Source organism: Coturnix japonica, chromosome 2 (assembly GCF_054131305.1).
Source record: "Coturnix japonica strain WE chromosome 2, WE-NBRP24, whole genome shotgun sequence".
NCBI classification, from domain to species: domain Eukaryota; kingdom Metazoa; phylum Chordata; class Aves; order Galliformes; family Phasianidae; genus Coturnix; species Coturnix japonica.
The window spans coordinates 20,130,206-20,151,654 of NC_140664.1; the positions used below are offsets into that span (position 1 = coordinate 20,130,206).

The 21,449-nt window shown below is 39.4% G+C and overlaps 1 protein-coding gene across 4 annotated transcripts in view; it reads right to left on the reverse strand.

The window, feature by feature from the left end:
• CPQ (carboxypeptidase Q) overlaps positions 1-21,449 on the reverse strand; it is a 154,203-nt gene that overhangs the window by 34,595 nt on the left and 98,159 nt on the right. For all 4 annotated transcript variants that reach the window (XR_004306273.2, XM_085539400.1, XM_085539399.1 and 1 more), the window contains exons 6-7: positions 10,485-10,576; positions 906-1,107 (exon numbers count right to left, since the gene is read on the reverse strand). Coding sequence is in view for 3 of the 4 variants with exons in the window: in XM_085539400.1 (XP_085395526.1) it covers positions 906-1,107; positions 10,485-10,576 (294 nt within the window). In the remaining variant the exon portion in view is untranslated. The remainder of the gene's footprint in view (positions 1-905; positions 1,108-10,484; positions 10,577-21,449) is intronic.

Genomic DNA, 21,449 nt, shown 5'->3' on the forward strand with positions numbered 1-21,449 from the left:
ACTGCACAAGACCAAGTAAGACACAAGGCAGTTAATCAACCACTAGGAGAGTCCAATCACATAGTAAATACTGGTAAAATGAGCATGAGAAATGCACCAGCCTACTTCAACCGTAAAGAACCAAGGAAAAAAATGTTAAAATTTTAAAACTGACCATAATTTTTTAAGTATCAGTGTTATGAAACTTTGTTCTTCATGCTATTAATCTCGAGTGGAAACCACCATGGAAATTCACTAAGGCTTTTCCCAGGCTGGCCTCTAACTAGAACTCTTGTCCTCTGCAAAACCTGGTGCAGCATGAGGTGTCCTGGCCAGGGGGGCTGCTGGGGGGACCTCTGTGCCAGCATGCAAGCCTCTTTACCAGCAAGCTGCTCCTCACTGGGACACAGATACAATACTCTAGATAAATCCCTATACCAAATCAAACTTCACAGAATCTTTCCAGCATTCTTTAATGTCCCATATGCTTTTAACGTCATCTCTTGAAAATATCATTTTTTCATATAAATATAAAACAGTAAAAAGATGTCATGTATTTCAAAGTCAAAATATTAATAATGAAAAAATTGTTCCACACAGCAGAATTCCCCTCTGCCTTAGTTTACTATTTATAAACCACCAGTCTGGGATTAATTATTATAAATCCTTAAGCCTAAAAGAAGATTTTAGGCATGTTATGCTATGCATAATCTATACCATTATGAAACTGAAGCTCAAATACAAATTATGTCCTATTTTTGTTGGCTACCTTTTAACATTTCTGCATTTTATCTATGATAAATATTATTCCTCGAGGGGAAGTGTTCCTTACGATCTTAAAAACATCAGGCTGCCAGAGCCGGCAGGAAATGTTCCCTGACGTGCCACTGTATACGGAAGGAATTTTATTTGCAAAGTACTCTCACCGGGCACTCCATCCCTCATCCAGAAATTGATGTCTGTTCCATCTGCAGCGTCATAAACTTCTGTAACGTTGATAGGCAGTAGCAGAGCCATGATCTCTTTCACAATGTCACGAGCTTTGGCATTCCCAGTAAAAGCCAGCCCAGATGGCTTGAAGGTGCCCTCATCAGACTCCATGACGATATCGAAGTTAGAGATGTTTTCCTAAATGTGAAAGGAAAGAACGTAATGGTTTGTGATTTCTATTATAAGTGGCAGTTTACATTGCACACTACAAGTAACTGTGACAGCATAACTTCAGATTTGTTTGGGATTTATGAAACACCACCTAGATAAGCTGTTCCCACCTTATTTTGGTTTTCACTTGCAGCAATCACTTCCCACTCTGATTTGCAGCTCCAGGAATTTTGGTGCACAGGGGAGGGTATGCATACTGGTCAGCTTTAAAATTAGATGCCTTCCAAAGCTCGTTCAGACTGTGAAAGATAGCCCACTTGACAAAAACAGCTGTTCCCTCTTCAGAATTGTATTATTTCCAATACAGCCTGTTGTCAACTCTGACTTCAGCTGAGTATTGAAATGCCAAGCCTCTGCCTGACCTGAAGGAATAATGTCTGTTTTAAGGGACGTTGGTGTTTTGCAAGGTAAGTTCTTACAGGAAACATAAAATGTTACGATTTCAGGCATAAACGGCATAACAATGTTCACTTTTTCTATACATGGAAAATTCTTTCTAGCTGAAAGAATAAAACTTAGCACCTAGGAGCCATTTATTTGCCTCTTATACGCTCAGAGCACTCAGTTACAAAAGTCTAATTGGAATGAAGTACTTACAGCCTTTACACAAAGGAAACTCTCCCTCTCTTTGAGAGCTACAGAACATTTTCTGCAAAGTGAAAGAGGCCAGGTCAGACAGAAGAAAGCCGTTCTTCAGACTGTCTTCAATGTGACTGGGAGAACCTACTCGTACATGTAGGGGACTGCAGGTTTTACTCTTGTGCTCAGATGTGATTCTAGAATTTTATGGCTGTCATGAGTTATTTAAGAAAATCGCTACAAGAGAAAGGTGACATTCATGAGTAACAGGTTCATGTCATTAGCAGGTTATACAAGCCTATGAGTCACTACAGATTCCATCACCATTTTTTGGATATAAAACCAAACAAAAAGTGGCTGTGAATACGATATTCCACAAATATCAAAACTTGGCCCTGTAAGTATTCTTAAGTTCTTTCTAAGAATCTGCCAAGAACTGTGTTTTATACTCTGCTTTCTCTAGACTCTCCTCTTTTTAGTTATGTCATAGGATCCCAGAATCATAGGGCTTGGAAGGGACCTCTAGAGGTCACCCAGCCCAACTCCCAGCTCAGCAGTTCCCCACAACAGGTTTCAGGAAAGCATCCAGATGTGTTTTGGAGATCTCCACAGAAGGAGGCACCACAGCCTCTGTGTGCAGCACATTCCAGGGCTCTGTTACTCCCACAATAGAAAAGTTCTTTCTCATGTTCAGATGGAGCTTCCTGTGTTCCACTTTGTGCCCACTGCCCCTTGTCCCTTCGCTGGGCACCACCAGAAAGAGTCTCTGGCCCCATCGACTTGACTCCCACACTTTAGATACTTACAAACATCAATAAGGAGCATTTCTGAATGTAATCCATCTTTATATAACAAGCCTGAACAGCAAAACTTCATAAGCTGCCAGTAGTATTACTGTGGTCTTCAATTGTTTTCTTTCTCATTTAAATGTTCACATGTGTTTTTAATATGAAACTGAGAAAACAAACCACCCACAATACATTACAATGTATTCTTGCCCTAGAAAAAGGCAGTTCAGTTCTTAGAATGTGCAGGAGTAACACGAAGTCAAAATGCTCTGGGGAGAGAAACTAGACTCACTGGGGACAGCAAACAACAAGTCACAGCTACTTAAGTACCATGTGTCCTTAAGAAAGTTTTTGCCCTATTTTTTTTCCACTGGAAGATAGGATTCATTTTATATATGTCCACTGTCAAGTTTCAAATCAGGGTATTGCAATCTTTAAAAATAATAATAATAAAGAAGAAAAAAAAGGAGTTTGGGTTGCTTTCACTAAGCCTGCTTTTGCTTATGTATGTCCATTAGCATTGCTACTCACAGGTAAAGAAATACACACTGAGAAATACGCTATGCGGAATATGCATCCTTTGTCATTTGCATTTTATGGTGCAGGGATAACTAGCACTTATCAAAGCAGGCTGTCTGTTCAGTGCTCCCTTGGCTAATTCCAGGAACAGGAGAACAAAACAGTGAGATTTTAGAAAATAAAATAACTGTAGGCTCAGCTGTTTCTTTCTTTATTCCCCATACTCAATGCATCATTTAAACAAGCACTTTCAATGCAGTGCACACTTTTTTTCAGAGATTAATTCCATTTGCTGCATCCTGATACTTGCCACTTCTTTTAGCACATAATGGAAAATGGAATCTTGGTGGTGTAACTTGCTGCCTAATAATTTGAACTGCTGTACATACTTATATCCTTTGTCTTCCTATCACAAAAACGGATCATTTCTCTTTACATTATCAATGTTTATCTCTTAGGCTAAACATTTAACTGAATTTTTATAATAAATATTGCAAGGGCAAATTGGCTTTTTACAGCTTGCCATAATCTCCACTGAAGATACAAATAGGCTGATCCTTGCCAATGCTTATGCTATTTTTAACTCCTGTATTTTAATTTCTTTAATTTCTTTTTTAGCTACAAGAGAATCTTTCTTACCTGCTAAGCAGAACTGAAATATAGGTATTCCTCATCTCTAAGGCAATAACTTGAATACATGAAACTGCAGTAAAATTCTTTCAATTACAAAGAAAACCCACCTGGCTATGCACAGATAGCAAACAATTGCAGGTACATCAAGGAGTAAGAAACACGGATCAGCAGCAGATGCTGGCAAACCTGATCATTCACGCAGCTACTTATTCAATCCAAAACCCCTACAATTCTTAGCAAATGTTAAGTTGGATTTCAGCATCTCATCACTAATCTACTGAATCACTAATGAAAATTCTTCTTACCCAGCTAAAGCAGTGAAATACCTGAAAGGCCAAAGGATGCAACAGTTGTCCTGAAAGCCTTCTGTAATTTGGGGCTATTAAAATTAAGTGTTATTACTTCTCCAGAGCCTCATTTACTGGTTTTCTTTTTAATTCTACTGAGAAAAACCACCACTTTACAGGGAAAATACTCAAGTCTTTAATGGCAAAACACTGCCCTTGACTAATGGTTAATTTGTTCCAGTAATAGGGGACATTGGTTAAACTGTCAGTGCATTTTCAGCTTTCTGGTATTGATTTACGCTTTAAGAAATGCCAACACTGGTGTTCTGGTATTTGACTCAGAGCAGTTTGGATCCAAGGCAACAACCATGTCACGGGACTTAGGGTGAAATGACAGCCATCCCACTTGCATTACTAAAAATGTGTTTAAATTAACACCCAAGTTAGTCTGACAACCAGCGCTATAGGAAAGTCAAAAGAAAGCACAGGAAACACAGCACCTACGTGAATGTGACAGTTGGGAAAGAAATCAAAAACTGAAGACATCATAGAATCATAGAATGGCCTGGCTTGAAAAGGACCTCAAAGATCATCTGGTCTTCACCCCCCTGCTATGTGCAGGGTCACCAACCATTAGACCAGGCTGCCCAGAGCCACATCCAGCCTGGCCTTGAATGCCTCCAGGGATGGGGCATCCACAACCTCCTTGGGCAACCTGTTCCAGTGCGTCACCACCCTCTGGGTGAAAAACTTCCTCCTAATATCTAACCTAAACAACCCCTGTCTCAATTTAAAACAATTCCCCCTTGTCCTATCAATATCCACCCTTGTAAACAGAAAAAGTGATGGCTTTCTGTGTTCTCCACAGCTGTAGGGAACTGGGATTGGTGTGTCCCAGTTCTCCCAAAGTACAACACTCCAATGAACTGAGGAGCTGCAGTCAGCAGAGAACATGAAAGTCAAGAAACTGCCATCCTCAGAAGATGTCTCTTTTAATAACTCCATTTAGTTTTGTACAGTCCCAGAACTGCTGGAACTGGTTCTTCCAAGGACTGGACATATTAGAAAATGTTGACTTTGAGGAAGAGTAAGGATACCTTCAGTATGTACTTGGAGGCCATTCCTCTATATACTTGGGATACCTCTGCAGCTGAATAGATAGAGACCTAGTACACATGTATGAATGTGTATGTGTATATATGCATGCATACACATGCTTGTTTCAATGTACAAGCACTTCAAAAATAGTTGCTGTGCACACTGTGTTAATGAGTTATTGTTCTCATGAGGTTTAAGCCACCCTGTGATGAGCAAAATCATCTTTTAAGGTGGTAGAATCAACACTGGTGGAGATAAATAAACATTAAGAGTCTACAGGCTTCATCCATTGGTCTGCTGTTCATTTTGTGTACCTGAAGTAACACAGGGAACCTGACGTTTCCTTCTGGGCAGCACAGGCAGACATTCCACCAGTTTACAAGTTTCAGATGACAGTTCTGCTACTCATTTGAGGGATCAGAACATGATAAAAGATATAAAAAGACAAGAAAGTTCGCTTAACGTCATGTATGGAATCTGATCAGACATCCAAGAGACATACTGCCATGACTGATTCTGTATCTTTCCTGTTTCTGGACAGGTAGGGAATCAACTCTTCTTTGTGTTGTAGCAAAATCTGATTTTCATTGCAGATGTCACTAGGTGCATGACAATTTTATATCAAGAATTATGAAATCCTGCTGATCAAGAACTGATGTAAAATATAATTGATCAATTATATTAGCTTTCCTGTGGTGAATATAATCAAGTACACTACTGGCTGTTAAATGTAATTCTGGCAAAGGCAGCACAATTAGGCAGTGCAATTACTTTCTTTTGGTAGTTTTGAACTTTTTTTATTAATTTCTTCTGTTTCTCAACTTAATGATTCATAGCAGAATTTTAAGAGAGTGCCACCAACCTGATCTCCTAAATAGAAATCATCACATAAGGTTACTTGCCTTAATCAAAGTTGACAACAAAATGACACGCAGGTCAAGGAACTGCCCAAATAAGCACTCAGAAAGCAAGCAGGGTTTGTGATCAAGGTCTTTAGGGGCTACCTCTTCATTTGTATCTTTCTGCATCCTAGGTGGCTGTATTTTACCCTTTGGTGAAATAACCCTATATCCATAACTAAAACATATTCTTTTCTGCTCGGTTTCTTGTTTCTGTTCTTTAAATTCTTGCTCTTTATGTATTGTATCACACAAATCTAAACTAGTAGAACATAGAAAGGACCAGCACAGTCCCTTAATTCAAAGGGGTAAATAACCTTGTCTTCATGGTACACAGATCTCTAGAAGAGATGAGTCCAAAGCAATGAAATGAATGTGGAACAAAAGATCAGCACCAACCTCAGCAACCTGCGTGCAATGTGAGGTGCATCTTTGAACTTTCCCTCTGCAAACCAAGAGTGAAAACTCCAGAAGTCTCTTCCAAGGTAAGGCAATTACATATGCTTATTTGTCCCCTCGGTAAGACATCATAAAAATAGGCATATGAAATACTTCAAACCTTCTGGAAGGTAATCGGGTACTGTTGTTAAAGAGTATATGAGTCTGTACAGAACAGATGCAATGAGTTCCTCCAGAACTACTAAACCATGTTCCGTCATGCAACTTGTATAGGAAAGCAGCAGCTGCAATGTTTCAAGTTATTTACATGGTTTGTAGATAAGAGCTATCCTCAACAAACAGATCACAAAACTTCAGATCACTTCACATTTAACACTGAATACCAGGATTTGGAGCCTGATTTACACTTAGATATTTTTATTTCACTTCTCTTCACCAGAGTAAGGAGTCTTTATTGTCAAGGCAAACAAGGCCTTTTTTCCCGTATAGGAGTAAATGTAAGTACTGGTTACCAATTTAAAAGCACTGAGCACTTTGATGGGTACTTTCTTCGAGAGTAAAGATGCTAGGGACTCCCCTGGGAGGCTTCTACCCCAAATTAAGAAGTGCTTGAGATGTACTTGTGGGCAGCAGTGGAGGCACTGAAACTGTTGAACAGAATTTGGCTATCTGCTTTTGGAAACATCTTGGAAAAATCATACAAAGGAATGAGGCCTATAAGATTCTCTCCAGAAAAATGTTTCATAAAACAAGAAAATGATTGCATTAGTAATCTATGTGACTGATCTTACTCTAGCTGCATTGGCATCTATTTACTGAGTGCTGTCAGGGACAGGAGATGGGGTTAGACTGAGCTCATTAAAGCTCTGAACAGTCAATGTACCCTATGACTGGTTTTAGCAAACAGACACTGTAACAGGCTCTGCAGAAACACCTGAGCATGATAATAATGCAAATAATACAAATAATGCCATTATTTGGGGTATGAGTTAATTATCCTGAACCATACTAAAATCACTGTTGCTGCTATCTGTTACTTCTGCAGTAACTTATTCCCTATAAACCAGTGGCAACCTACAATGACAGATGAGGAAGAAAGAACAGAAATTATGTGGAAAGAAAAAATAAATAGGCTACAAAAAGAAGAGTATCTGTACTCGTCCAGTACTATATTGTCTTCATTTCTTCTCCCCTGCCACATTTCCACTGACATGAGGCTGTAATTTAGAATGTCAAGGAAATCCATGTCTGTCTGTGCTGAATTACAGCATTCATATTTCTACTTGTTTGTAGTGAACTAGAGTCATAATCAGCCCAGCCATGCAGATGAGTCATACGGACCATCTCTCATTTAACAAGGCGTCTTTAAATAACGTTCTCACTTCAGTTGTACTCATTAATATCAAGAATCAATGTTTTGCGCCATACTCCTCTAATTGCCAGAAATTTGCACTAGTGAATCATTAAAAGGTTAAGATATTTTTCAAGCTAAGTATAATGTACAGTATTAATCTGCTTTATTTTGTTATTATGAGTAATGTGATGTCCTGTTGTTGTATCAATTTATAATTCTGCCAGATCACATGGCGGGGGGGGAAACAAGAACAACAAACAACAGACGGATGTTATTTCTGCTTAAATTCTCCATGTAAATTACAAATTCATGTTAAGTTGGACTGTACTTTGTTTGCAGAGCACAACATCTAGATGGAATGGCATCAGCACAGCAAAACTTGAGACATCTTTTTCAGTTAAAAAGTAAAGTATTCCGGTATCTTTCAAACAATACCCAAATCTGTTTTATATTTTCACATTTGATCCTTAAGCCCATTTTTTGATATTACTCCTGAATATAAATCCTAGAGACTATAGTTGAAATACAAACTTCCTGATAAAAGATGAGAAGTATAAAATACAATTTCGTGTGTTCTGGCAGTTGTAAAACCATGGGATAAAGCTGATTTTCCACAAAGGAAATGGGGGCTCTATCCAAAATCCTCAGAGGTGATACACTTCCCACGAGCAGAATGCACCAGGCACAAAATGTTTGCTCTGTCCCTTCCAGCTCTTCTAAAATGCACTTCTGTAAATGAGAACCAGCTCTTTCCCTTGGGATGTATTCCAGAATATCTCATGCCAGTTTAATCCTGCTGAACATCAGGGCATCTGTGAGTAAATCCGGAATACTTAATGCACACTAAACTGCAATCTGCCACCTCTCTGAACCTGAGAAAGCAAGCTCTTCAATTCCTCTTCCAAACTAGAGAGCTGGGCTTCCTCTATAATGTAGAGGTATAAGGACGGCTACATTATGCATGGGCAGTTAAAACACTTCTTAGGAATATTAAACAAGTTAGTGGTAGCATCACAGTGCTATCTCTGACCACTCTGTTGCAGATGCAAATCAATTTAATTTCGTTCATCGCAATGAGGCTGATTCAAAGTAAAGATTCCGTGCACTTATTCTGTTAGGCTGTTTACCACTAATAGCATCCCTCAAGGAATTCATTACTTTCCTGTAAGTCTGCTTGTGTACTGTTATACAGCAGGTGACTTCCAAAACACATTCCTATTCTTGTCTTTACAGAATCACAGAACTGTAGAGGTTGGGTGGGACCATGAAGTACAAATCCCTGCTAGAGCAGGTTTCCCTACAGTAGGTTGCACAGGAAATCAACAAGGTGTGCATTGAACACCTCCAAAGAAGGAAACTCCACAACTCCACTGAACTCTCTATAGAACATCTCTGTCTTTTTGGAACTGGGAAGACCAGAAGTGGTTGCAGTACTCCAAATGTGGCTTCAGCATGGCAGAGTAGATTGGAGATCACCCCACTTGTCCTGCTGGCCACTCTCTTCTTGATGCATCTGATCACTGAATCATGGAATCACACAATGGCCTGGGTTGAAAAGGACCTCAAAGATCATCTGGTCTTCATCCCCCTGCTATGTGCAGGGTCACCAACCACAAGACCAGGATGCCCAGAGCCACATCCAGCCTGGCCTTGAATGCCTCCAGGGATGGGACATCCACAAACTCCTTGGGCAACCTGTTCCAGTGAGTCACCACCTTCTGGGTGAAAAACTTCCTCCTAACATTTAACCTAAGCCTCCCCTGTCTCAGTTTAAAACCATTCCCCCTTGTACTATCACTATCCACCCTTGTAAACAGCTGTTCCCCTTCCCGTTTATACGCTCCTTTCAAATATTGAAAGGCCACAATGAGGCCTCCCTGGAGCCTTCTCTTCTCCAAACTAAACAAGTCTTATCTTAAAAAACCATTGGCCTTGTTAGCAAGGGCACGCTGTTGATTCATGGTCAACCTGTTGTCCACCAGAACTTCTAGGTCCTTCTCTGCAGAACTCAGATATAATAACCACTGCTGAGAGTAAATACTAATACATTATGGAAAAGAATAAAAGATATCTACTTAACCTTAGTTGTACAGGTACAGCATAAATTTCTCAGGAAATAAAAACCAAACATATTCTGAAATCTTATCTCCAAAATAGTTTTATGCAGCTGTCCTAGATCTCATGCTGTACTTTGTAAAGGTAGTTGCTGACAGGTGAAACAGTTGTGAAAATGGACAATATTTTTATCCTGATAACAGAGATTGCATCAACAGAATCAAGTATTTGCAATATTACAGATAGCATAAAACTAATAATGGCACAAAACAATAATGGCACACAGCATTTTAGAGTAGACACCATTAAAAATAAATTTTTGTTGTTTTACACTGTAAAATATTATGGAAAGACGCCATAAAGCAGGAATACATGAGCCAAACAAAATTTGTTTATATTACCAACACATGTGAGCCATTCCTCATATATTCTAAGAAATCCAGTATGTTTGGGAGCTATGGCAGATATCCTCATGTAACATCTGCTTCAGAGCAATTTTGTGATAGAGTACATTAGGTCAAGTGGAACAAGTCCATACACAATCACATCACTTTATGTTAAAAACAGTATGAAGTTTGCTTTTATGATAGAAGATGAAACATTCTTTCAGGCAGAACTAGAAACACTATTTTCAGTTAAATATTAAGCTGAGCATTCTGACAAAAACAATGAGTGTATTGCAAAACTATTGAGAAAGGTGCCACCAAGCAAATAATCTGAAGACATTATTTACCTTGTGCAATTGGTAGTATTGCTCAGCACCTATTCCTCCTTGTTCTTCTCCTGTCCAGAGCACCAAACGTAGAGTTCTTTTTGGACGAAGTCCTAAAACATATGATAAATTTTATCTTTTACTATTAGTGTTCATCGTCTTCATATTCATCTTTCTGAACATGTTTTGCATTGGTGTCTATTGCTCAATGCCAGAAAAGCCTGAGTTTCCATTCAATCACCCCTACCTTCACCAAACACAAACTATACAAACTACCACAAACTACTGTACTGTGTCCAGGCCTGGGTGCCTCCAATACAAGAAGGACACGGAGCTTTTGGAGGATGTCCAGAGGAGGGCCACAAAGATGATCAGAGCTGGAGCACATTCCCTACAAAGACAGGCTGAGTGAGCTGGACTTGTTCAGCCTGGAGAAGAGAAGGCTGTGGGATGACCTCATTGCAGTCTTCCAGCACACAAAGGGAACCTACAAACAGGAGACAAGTCAGCTCTTTACATGGGTAGATAATGGCAGGACAAGGAGAAATGGTTTTATGTTGATGGAGGGAAGATTTAGGTTGAATATCAGAGGGAAGTTCTTTACCAAGAGAGTGGTGAGGTACTGGAACAGGCTGCCCAGAGAGGTTGTGGATGCCCTGTACCTGGAGGTGTTCAAGGCCAGGTTGGATGAGGCCCTGGTTAGTCTGGTCTAGTTTTAGATATGGAGGTTGGAGTCCATGTGGTAAGAGAGTTGGAGCTTGATGATCCCAGAGATCTCTTCCAACCCAAGCTGTTCTATGATACTCCTAGTGTGGATTTTGTTTTGCAGACTACTCTTGGCTTGTTTGGAGCAAGGACTGCAGAGAAAGGGGCAGTTTTGGTGCTGCAACCAGTTGCCTGTCCTGCAGTAGTACAGGAGAAGTACATTTGGAATACACTGCAGGTGTCGACAAAACATGCATAAATATAACCTAAAATAACTGCCTTGATAAATTTCTGACATATATCCTCTTTCTGGTGGTCTGCAATAAATAGTGTGCATATGCTTTCAGCAGATCCAAATCAGATTTTCATGAGGGCTACTGCTTTTCACCAAAGTTAATTAATTGGATGCAAGCTACTGGATGTTTCCCCTTCTCTAAAACTGAGAGGCAGAACGATATTACTTTGCTTTTTATCAGACAAATGACAAGCAATCTGTACTCTGGAATGTAAAATACATTTGGCTGCTGAATGTATGCAAAGCAAGGCAAACACAGGGTCATTTAGCATTTTGCTGTGATAGCTCAGTAAGAAAGACAAGTTTTCAGATATATTTTGAAACTGTTTCTGCCATGGCAGAATTGGAGAGATAGACATTGTTTATTTATTTGATTGACTATACTCATAAATGAATACATTTGAGACATCAAGACTGAAAGCACGGAAGAGCAAGAAGACCAAGAAGAAATAGTGCTCTCTGCTAATTGTATTTCAGCACAAATAACCCCCTCAAAAATGTCTAAAAAAATACACTCATAAACAAAACACAAAACCAAAGAGAAGCCAGATAGGAAAATATAATAAACAATAAGGGGTAAATGACTTCCTATGCTTCTCTGTTGAGCAGAAATAATATCAGTATCACTGTGAAAATGTGTTTTCCTAGTTGAAATGGATGATGTTTACAAATAGACCTGATCTTCATTACTTTTTCTCCCAATCCAATGAAAATCAGTGGACGGTTTTTTCTCCATCCACTCCATTAGAAATTCTAATAACTGAAAACAGAGCAAAAAAGAAGTGCTCACAATCTGAACAAACTACCTTGGATTGTCCATTATTTCAATAAAAAAAAAAGGAAGACAGAGAACAGAATTAGGGGATTAAAAAGTGCATTTTCTAAATGTCAATCTGCTGACTCTAAACAGTAAGGTCATCAGCAATCATTACTTTAAGCCCCCCCTCCCCCCTCCCCTTTCCTGCTCTCCTCTTAAATCATTACTGTACAGGATTAGCCTCCTTCACATTTCAAATCAGCCAGATGGCCAACGAGGGAAAATTAAGATGCTAAAATAGTAATTGTGTTGATGTTAGAAAATTTTCAGTCACAAAACAACCCCAGATGTGTTAGTGGCTTGGTTACAAAAGGTGGTAATTCATTCACAGCTTACGCACCAAAGAGGGGTGCCAGTGAATGGTTATGTATGTCATATCATAAACTACAACATACTGAAGTCTCATCTCCAGCCTACCACACCACAGCTGTGAAAACAGCTTGGGCAGGAGATGTTCATGACAGAGAAGCAGCATCTCCTGCCTGCTCTCAGCCATGGAAGATCAAGACTTGTTAGTCCAAAAATAAACAAGTCTGGGTCTGCTACTGCTGCTATAACTCTGTCTGCTTGTGTTCTGCTAAACCTTGAGAAGGTCTTGGCTCACACACCTTCCTTAGCCTGTCAGTTTATCCTTCCATTGGAGTAGAGGGGGAAAATGTCCTGCTGGGCTTTGGTCTTTCTGCTCCTGGTGGCAGTGTAACAACTCTTCCAACCTCAGAGCTCAGAGATCACTGTGAGAAGATTCACTGTGTGCTTTACTGAAGCAAAATGGGCAAATAAAATGAATAAATAAAGAAATAAAAGACCAAAACCTCTGGATGCATTCATTTCAAATACAAAGTACATAGAGAAAAATTTCATTTCCTCATTATCTGAAAGCGATAAGTATTTATCTACCTGTTATTAACAACACAGATATTCTGACCAAAGTATATCAAATAAATCCAATATTCACAAGTAAAATTACCAAGAATATTCTGAATGCCTGCCTTTATTGAAAGCATGAGGGATTATACTTAAGCTACAACCCTTTTTTCTTTTTTTTTTCCTTTTTAATAAAGTAAGTCTAACTATTTGGGCTTACTGTGGGAATAAAAGAAGGACTGTACGGAGCAGCAGCTGTGGTGTAAGATAAACAGCATGAGAACCAAGGACACCTCCAGAAGAAGATCAGCTCGCAGATCTCATTGGATAAGTAACCACATGAACAGTTGAAGAGTGTTTGTGGAATGTTCTGTTGACATGTAGGGGTGAATGGGAAAGCTAGGAAAAGAAAATTTGTGAAGGCATATAAGTGATGTGAGAACTTGTAGTAAAGGATTTGGATTGTTCACATCTGAGTAGGTGCATCAGACTCAGCAGCTTACTTCTTAAAGACTACCAGTTCCTAAGCAAGAAAACACCAGCACAAAATCAGAAGTCTTGCAGATCACAGCACAAATGCATATTGAAAAGACATGATAAAATACCACTTGGACCACAAAACTACCTTCTGTGCTGAGTATATCATGCAGAGGGACATGAAGCAAATTCTAAAGTGAGGGAAAACTGTTTCATATGTAAAACAGTTTCTCTCTCCCTTTTGAAATATGACATAGTCTAAAACAAAGGATATCAAAAGAATGTTTTTTTCAAGATTCTGGAATATTAAAGTACATGGATAATTTTGGAAAATGCAGGAGGTTATAACTGTATTCTGCATCAACGCAAGGACCCTTCTGTGCCCTCTTTGGGTCACTGAGAACTGAAATTAACTCAAGTGGAAGTTGTTCAGACTTGCAGAAGTCAGCAGCAAGCCTAGGTCAGCCAAAATATCAAATGCTTGTGAAAAAGAAGATTCATAGTTGTACTAAAGGTATTAACTATTCATCCTGATTTCAACCATCCACTACAATGAAGTATTTTGCCAAAAGCCAAAATTATGAGAAAAATCTCATAATTTACATAAAGTGTGAATGCCAGTAAATAACATGGGAAAGTACACATACGTGCATATCTGTACATTTTATATTAATTTGAAGTGGAAAATTGATATTTTCCAGACATTATACCATTTATTAAATCCACTTAGGTTCCCACAACTCTGGATGACCTACCTGTGGCAGGGTACTTAACAGGGCGCTATGCAGAATCTGCATTTTATGTCCTACGTATCTTGTTCATGCTTGATAGAATTGAAAGATTCCCATACAGCAAAAATGAAACACACAGTCTGGTATAAATTATAATAATATGTCACAGATATATGTATGTATATATATATACATATATATATATATACATAAAAAGGTGCCCCACTCTCACAATAAAATATAAGCCAGAAGGGAGAAATTGAACTGTGCCTTTCCTTTAACCAAAATGAGAATCAGCAATGTAAATTCTGAGTTTCCTTTAGTAAATATTTACTAGTTTTTTCCACTTTATAAACATACATCTTTACTAATGGGGAGGATTAAGTACGAAGATACAGTATTTTCTAAGAAGACACTGTATGGAGGCTAATAAGACTACTTAAAGAGTCATCATGTTGTTATGACATTGATCATTTCTTAAAAATACAACAAGCATTCCACCTCTATGTAAAAAGGAGCTTTTTTTCCCCTGCAAATCAAGACCCCAGTATCAGCTATAAGCAAATCAAATAGCCGTTCAGCTTACAGCTTTAATAAAATAAAAGTAATAACACAATTTATTCAGCATGTCCATACTTTTTCTTCTGAAGATGAAGAACTCTTCACTGTAAAATGGCAGGATTTGTGCTTCTGTTCTGCTAGTGGAAAGACAATCCCCTATGATTGAACAAACCTTATCTTACTATTTGTGCTGAGAAAAGTCTCTCTCCTAAGACCTTGCATTAAGAAATATTTATTGCTTCAAAACTGAGTGAAGAACAATGATCTAATGAAGTTAAAAGCTTTGAGAAGACAAAGCACACCTCAAAAAAATGTCAGTATTACTTAAACTGTGACTATGATATAGATGTAATTCTCTGGAGAACCTAAATGAAAAGTACAGCCTCAGGTTTTTGAGAAATTGCCTTTGTTTTCTTATATAATGTAATCTACTTGATTTTTCTTTGTTCCATTATACAGGCTTTGCTTGTCATACTGAAGACAAGGTGCTGATTGTATAGGATGCTTGGAAGTGAAGGAATCAGGCAGTCATAAAGGTCTATAGTAAAAAAGAATGAGTTTTCCTGGGCCTCAGATAAAGCCAGGCTGTCTCACAGGGTCACCTGGAGAAGAGCCATGGAAATGTATGAAGAAAAAGACAGAAAACGGGCAGGACAGATTCTGGAAAGTAGGAAAGGAAAACTGAGCCAAGCCAAGTGGGCAGTGCCAGCAGGTCGGGGTCTGCACCCCCACCATGGCTGATACCAGAGAAGAGATCCTCCAGTGGAGTGCTTTGGGTGGGAAGAGGACATACCAGCTTCAGTCACAGAATGAGAGATTTTGGACAGGTGTATGGAAAAAAAAAGGGTCAGGGAAATAGCAAGGCTGAGGTAAGTGGGATACAAGGCAAGACTCAGGATTTAGGAAGGAGTGGGTTGTATACAAAGGGTGTTTGACAGCTGGAGGGGCAGGTGTGCAGCACTGACTGCAGCTGAGATTAACCCAAGGAAATTCTTCTTTTTAGAAGAGAGCAGGCTGATGAGCTTATGACAGACTAGGAAGGGAAGTTTTACAGAAGACTGGAAATGGGAAACATGAGAAGTTTGAGGTAGATTTATTTTTAGAAAGCGATGGAATATCCAAGAGGAAATGTCAAGAAAGGAGCTGTACTTACAAGACTAGAGGGGAAAGCTGTGAATGATTTGCAAGTCTAGTAACTAAACCTAACGCATATTAAGCCTTTTAACTGGGAAGATGAAGAGAAGAGGGAAGCAGAGTGCAGGGCACTGTGCTTTGGGCTGCAGCGGGTGCTGCCTCAGAGCCACCAACCCACACAGCTCAGGGACAGTACCAACAGGAGCCCTGGGAAACGCTCTTCTATGCTTGCAGTTTTGCAGTGTTGGTGTCACAAAGCCCACACTGAAAATCCACCTTACTGTCCTTCTTTCTGAAAGTTATTCAAAGATCTCATAAAATTCTCGCAGAGCGGAAAAGGCAATGCAGGCCGTTCTCCCTCACTCCCTCTGACATTACAAGCATTAAATGTGGTTTGACCTTTTCCATGTTGTGGCTCTACCTTCTGCTTCTGCTGTCCCTCTGTTTGCTCTGACAGCAGCCCAAATCTGTTATGGCATCTGAGCTGACAACTCAGAACATGCACCAACCACAACTCATTTCACCATATGGAAAACATACACCCTAAAAATCTTGACAGCAAGGACAAAATACCTCTGACTTCATCCAGGAAAGTTTCCAGTATTTTACCTTGCTGGCTGGGCCTCAAATTTGGTGAAAAAAAAAGGAGATCATAATAGCTTCTGTCACCAGGTTTTTAATATTTTCATAAATAAAGCACACTCATTAACAGTAAGTTAAAAGTTGCAGCATAGCAGCAGTCTGCAGGACATAAGGCAACATGGCTAAGGAGGGCAGTAAGCCTAAATGTACTGCCCAATTAACATCACTGTAAGTCTGCAGTCGCCTCCCTGCTATGCCAGCTCGGTATGGAAGCCGAAAACTTCAGTATTTGCCAAATACACATTCAATTGCATGTTGAAATGAAGGTTTAAATGCAGTTGTATAGTGTAACAGCACACACATACATTTCATATTAAACAGATTTAGCAGATTTGCAAACTATGAACGTCAGAATAAAATTTGCAGCTTTGGGGAAGTGGAAAGAATGTATGAACAAGGAGTTATTATCAGGGATATTTAATTAAAAAAGTCTACTATAAAAGCAGCCATTTAATGATGTTCCACAACATATCTGAGACAGTAACAACTGCATCTCTGCAGCTACAGAAAATGCAGAAACTCATTTAACAACGTTTTTATAAAGTAGGTTAAAATTGTAGTTATATGACTTCAATTAAACTAGCAGAAAAAGAATGACTCCAATAAATACTTTTTTAATAAAATATCTCTTTAGTTCTCGTATATTAACCAGTGAATTTGGGACTGAGAAATGTAACTTCATACCAAGAGTTCTGTGAGCTGAATAGAAATCTGTCTTATGGTTTCTGAGTCACATTAGTAATGGATATAATTCAGAGGAGAATTACATATTCAATTTAAAATAAGTTTTAAAGTGGAAAAATTGCCTAATCAACTCCTTATGAGTTACATAAAATGTAATACAGGTTGCACCTTGGAATTCTTATGTGCATAAGTTTGAAAACACTTCTTTAGTTTTATGTGTTTTTATGCTAAGAAACAGAAATCTGGTCGTACCAGATGCCTGTACACACCTACAGGAAAGTTGACTCATGAAAATCCCGTTTCCCTCTAACACTGGTAAAGGGAAGAAGAGGGAGAAGTATGCATAGGACCTATGACCATAAATTTCTCCCCTTCTTATGTATATCCAGATCACAGTCCAGTAATGTAAGAATGCCATGCAAATGGTGTGATGGCTATTAGTCTTTGTCAACAATAAGCCTTCCTTCATCAGATTGATATAGCAGCAATGACATCATGCATTGTGCTCTATGCTGAGGAAGAGGAAAATGTTCCCTGTTCATTTACTTGACTCCTTTGGCAACATCTAAAGACAAATATTTTTTTATATGGAAGAACCAGAATTCCCAGAAGCACTTGGAGGCACAGTCATAGCGGGAGACTTCTGGTCTCACGTGGTATGCAGACATGACTGAACATGAGCTCAATGCACATGTGACAACAGCGAGAAAGGCGAAATTTTTACTCTTTACCAAAAGCCATCACCATAGACTTCTTTGGAGGGGAACTGTCTTACAAGTTTCTGTTCAAACAATGAAGGGATAAGAGGGTAAGTTTGCAATTTGGCACAGTCAGTTCTGAAGATGCACCAGATAAGCACACAGGCTGGGCAGTAGTGGGTGGGCATGTCCCCCTCTGGGCTTGGGAGACCTCTGTAAGTGGACTAACAAGTTAGACCCAAGGACGGTCACACAAAGGTAGAAAGCACATCTCTGAAAAAGGAGAGCTTCTGCATAACTGTTCCTGAAAGAAACCTGAGATGTGAACAAAAGACCTGTCAACTATTTCATTCTCCTTATGTTGGCAGAGGTGAGACTCTGGAAATAACTCAGACTGTAGTGTCAAGTAGCAGATCCCAGCTGTAGTGTCGAATAGCAGATCCCAACAGCTTCTTTTCTCAATGGAAAAAAAAAAACAAAACAAACCAACCAAAACACCCTGAAATTTGGATCCAGCTTTTTCAATTAAAAAGAGACACAGCAGTTGCAATGTCTGAATATTTTCAGAAGAAATTCATCAATCAAAATTGAACATAGCACTAACTTCAGTTAGTGCTCTCTACTGCAGTTAAAAGGCATAAAATGTTATGCTTGGAAAGCTGACACTGCCATATGATCACCTCCTAAAGGCTTTTCAGTGTTATTATTCAGTTCTCCAAGCTCCCTTTAAGGATGAAAGTCCTGTGTTTGTAGAGCTGGAGGAGAAGGTGGCTTTGCCAGAGCTTCACCCATGTATTCCTCTGGAAGGGCACCTGTGGGCTCAAGTGGGAAGTACCCACCAAGGTTGTGAGATGCAGGAAGGCAGCTGGATTAGAAGCAGAACACAGTGCTACAGCTCTAAGACCCCTGGATACGGACTACCTGTTTCTTGTTCAAAAACAAGAATATAAGTATAAATCAGCAAGTATAAGTCCCAAGGAAGACCATCATGGCAGCAGCAGGCTTGAAATGGTGGGAAAGGAGCCCAAGAAAAGAAACAGGCAGTCATCATCTAGAGCAGCACTGGGTCCCACAGGCTGCCAGTCCAACCTGCAGGGCTAACTAAAGGTAAAGTAGGGCAACAAGATAATGTTAAGGGCAATTGTATGGAGACTCTTAATGAATAGCTGTTTAATCAGTCTTGCACCTCACTTGGAAAGGCAATTTCTTTTGTAAACCTCGTGTGACACAGGAACAAGAAAACATGATTTAAACAACATCAGAGCAGTAACAGCTGTAACATCAAAATGCTGAGGTAAATGGCACACGTTATCTCCAAAGACAGCTTTTCAACATGAACTAACAAATGTAAAATGTGAGAGTCATAAATCCAATCTGAAAACAGGATGGGTTTGAGGCTTCTAGAAAACATTTGCTTGTGTGTTGTGTCTCCTACAACTCCAAGTACCCTCCACCACATCACAGCTTGTGCAACACCCCATGGATTACCTCTGCTCAAAGACAGGAATCCTTCAGGCATTCTTTCCAAAAATACCCATTATCTCTAAATTACCCCAAACCATATTCTCTCTACTGCCATAGCAGTCTTTGCCACTAGCCTACAAGGTTTGTAGACAGTGCCAAAAGAAAATATCCTTGGCGCTTACTCACCAGTTACATGTGTGCTGATTAAACATGCATTTATCATCATACAGAAAGGATAAAAGCAGAGCTTCTTCCTGCCTTTCCCTCTGTTGAGATGTAAAACCACTCATCCATCTTTCCTCATTCATCCATTTGCAAAGAACGCTTCAGAACTTCATACTGTAAATATTTCTATGCCTCTATCAAATTTAGTTAGAATTGATCAAAAGGTTAAAGACTGAAGAGGCCTGGGGAAGGCAGCAGCTGACACAGCTTGCAGGCAAACAGCACATTTGCACAAGCTTACTGCCTTGCAAACCCTGACTACAGTACTGAAGAGTATTTTCTTAAGCGTTGGAAATCCTCGGATAACCATAAACAGCCACAGCCCCACTGAAAGAAAGGGACTTTACCAGTTCAAATCAGCAAAGGTGCCTCAGTGTCTCTAAAGGTCTCTTTATTACTTTTTCCTATGAATAAAGAATACCAACTGGCTGAAGCTTTCATCTATTTTCACATAAACAACTTTTGTGGAAATGCCTCCAGTTTTTGGTTTTTCAAAGAAATTAACCACCAAGGAGCCTGCCAGGGATCTTACTGATCAGTGGCACACACAGGCTTCAGAAGTGCTAGTCTGGAGAAGAGGAGGCTCAGGGGAGACCTCATTGCACTCTACAAGTTCCTGAAGGGAGGTTGTGATGAGGAGGGTTTTGGACTCTTCTCCCAGGCAACAAACAGGACCAGAGGAAATGGCCACAAGTTGCAGCTACCAGTGGTGCTCATTCTCATCACCAGGATGTGGAAGACACAGAACTTGCCTCCATATGCGTTATTCGCTGCCTCCAAGCTGCTTCCCTTTGTCCCAAACTGAACCAGCATCCACGTGAAGTTAAAAAGTGAAATGGAAAAAAAGAAATCCTACCAAAAACAGTAAGTTAGAGTTTTTATTTCCCCCTCAAAAAAAGACAGCGTTGAAGTCTCTGTGTGAAGTTGCGTAAGATTGTGTTATTGCTATGTGTTCTTACAGCAAACTCGGAGCTGACTGTCACAGTGCCTGGGAATCTATAGAAACACCCAGGAAGAGAAAAAAAAATGATATGAATATATGATATCATGAAACTGCCTGCTGAAATAAAAAGAAAGCACACCAAAACCAAGAATGAAGAGTCAGAAAACACAAAGCCAAACACATTAAGCACATGACATATTTAGAAATAAAAGTATTAGATACTTTTAACTGGGGCAAGAAAACGGCACTACTTAAAAAGTAACCATTTATACTGCAATTTTAATGATTTGTCAATGAATCTAATTTATCTGGTCCTACGCCAAAAGCTACTGAATGGTTTGGGGAGGGGTTAGCTTGAAAGTACAGAATAGCGTTTAAATTACAGTCATTCTTCAAGTAATGCATGGAATTAACAAAGACCTAATTAACAAGCCTAACTTGTGTCCACTGGCCATCCCAAGGGTAACCCTGATATTATGATGAAATGCTATTAGATCACCACTAAAAAACTTGCTTTAATATTGCGGCAGTATCTCATTTATCTGGAAAGAAATAGACTACAGCAGACACAGCGACAGTAATGCCTACTACACATAATACAAGTTTTACTTCCTAACATTCGTATTTCAGATGCTCCCTTCAGCTTTCAGATCACATACCTGTATTTGTAAGACCTGTTATGCAATATGCAGACATCGTTTTCAAGGCTACGCAATGCCTCATGACTTTAAGACTTACAGTGAACA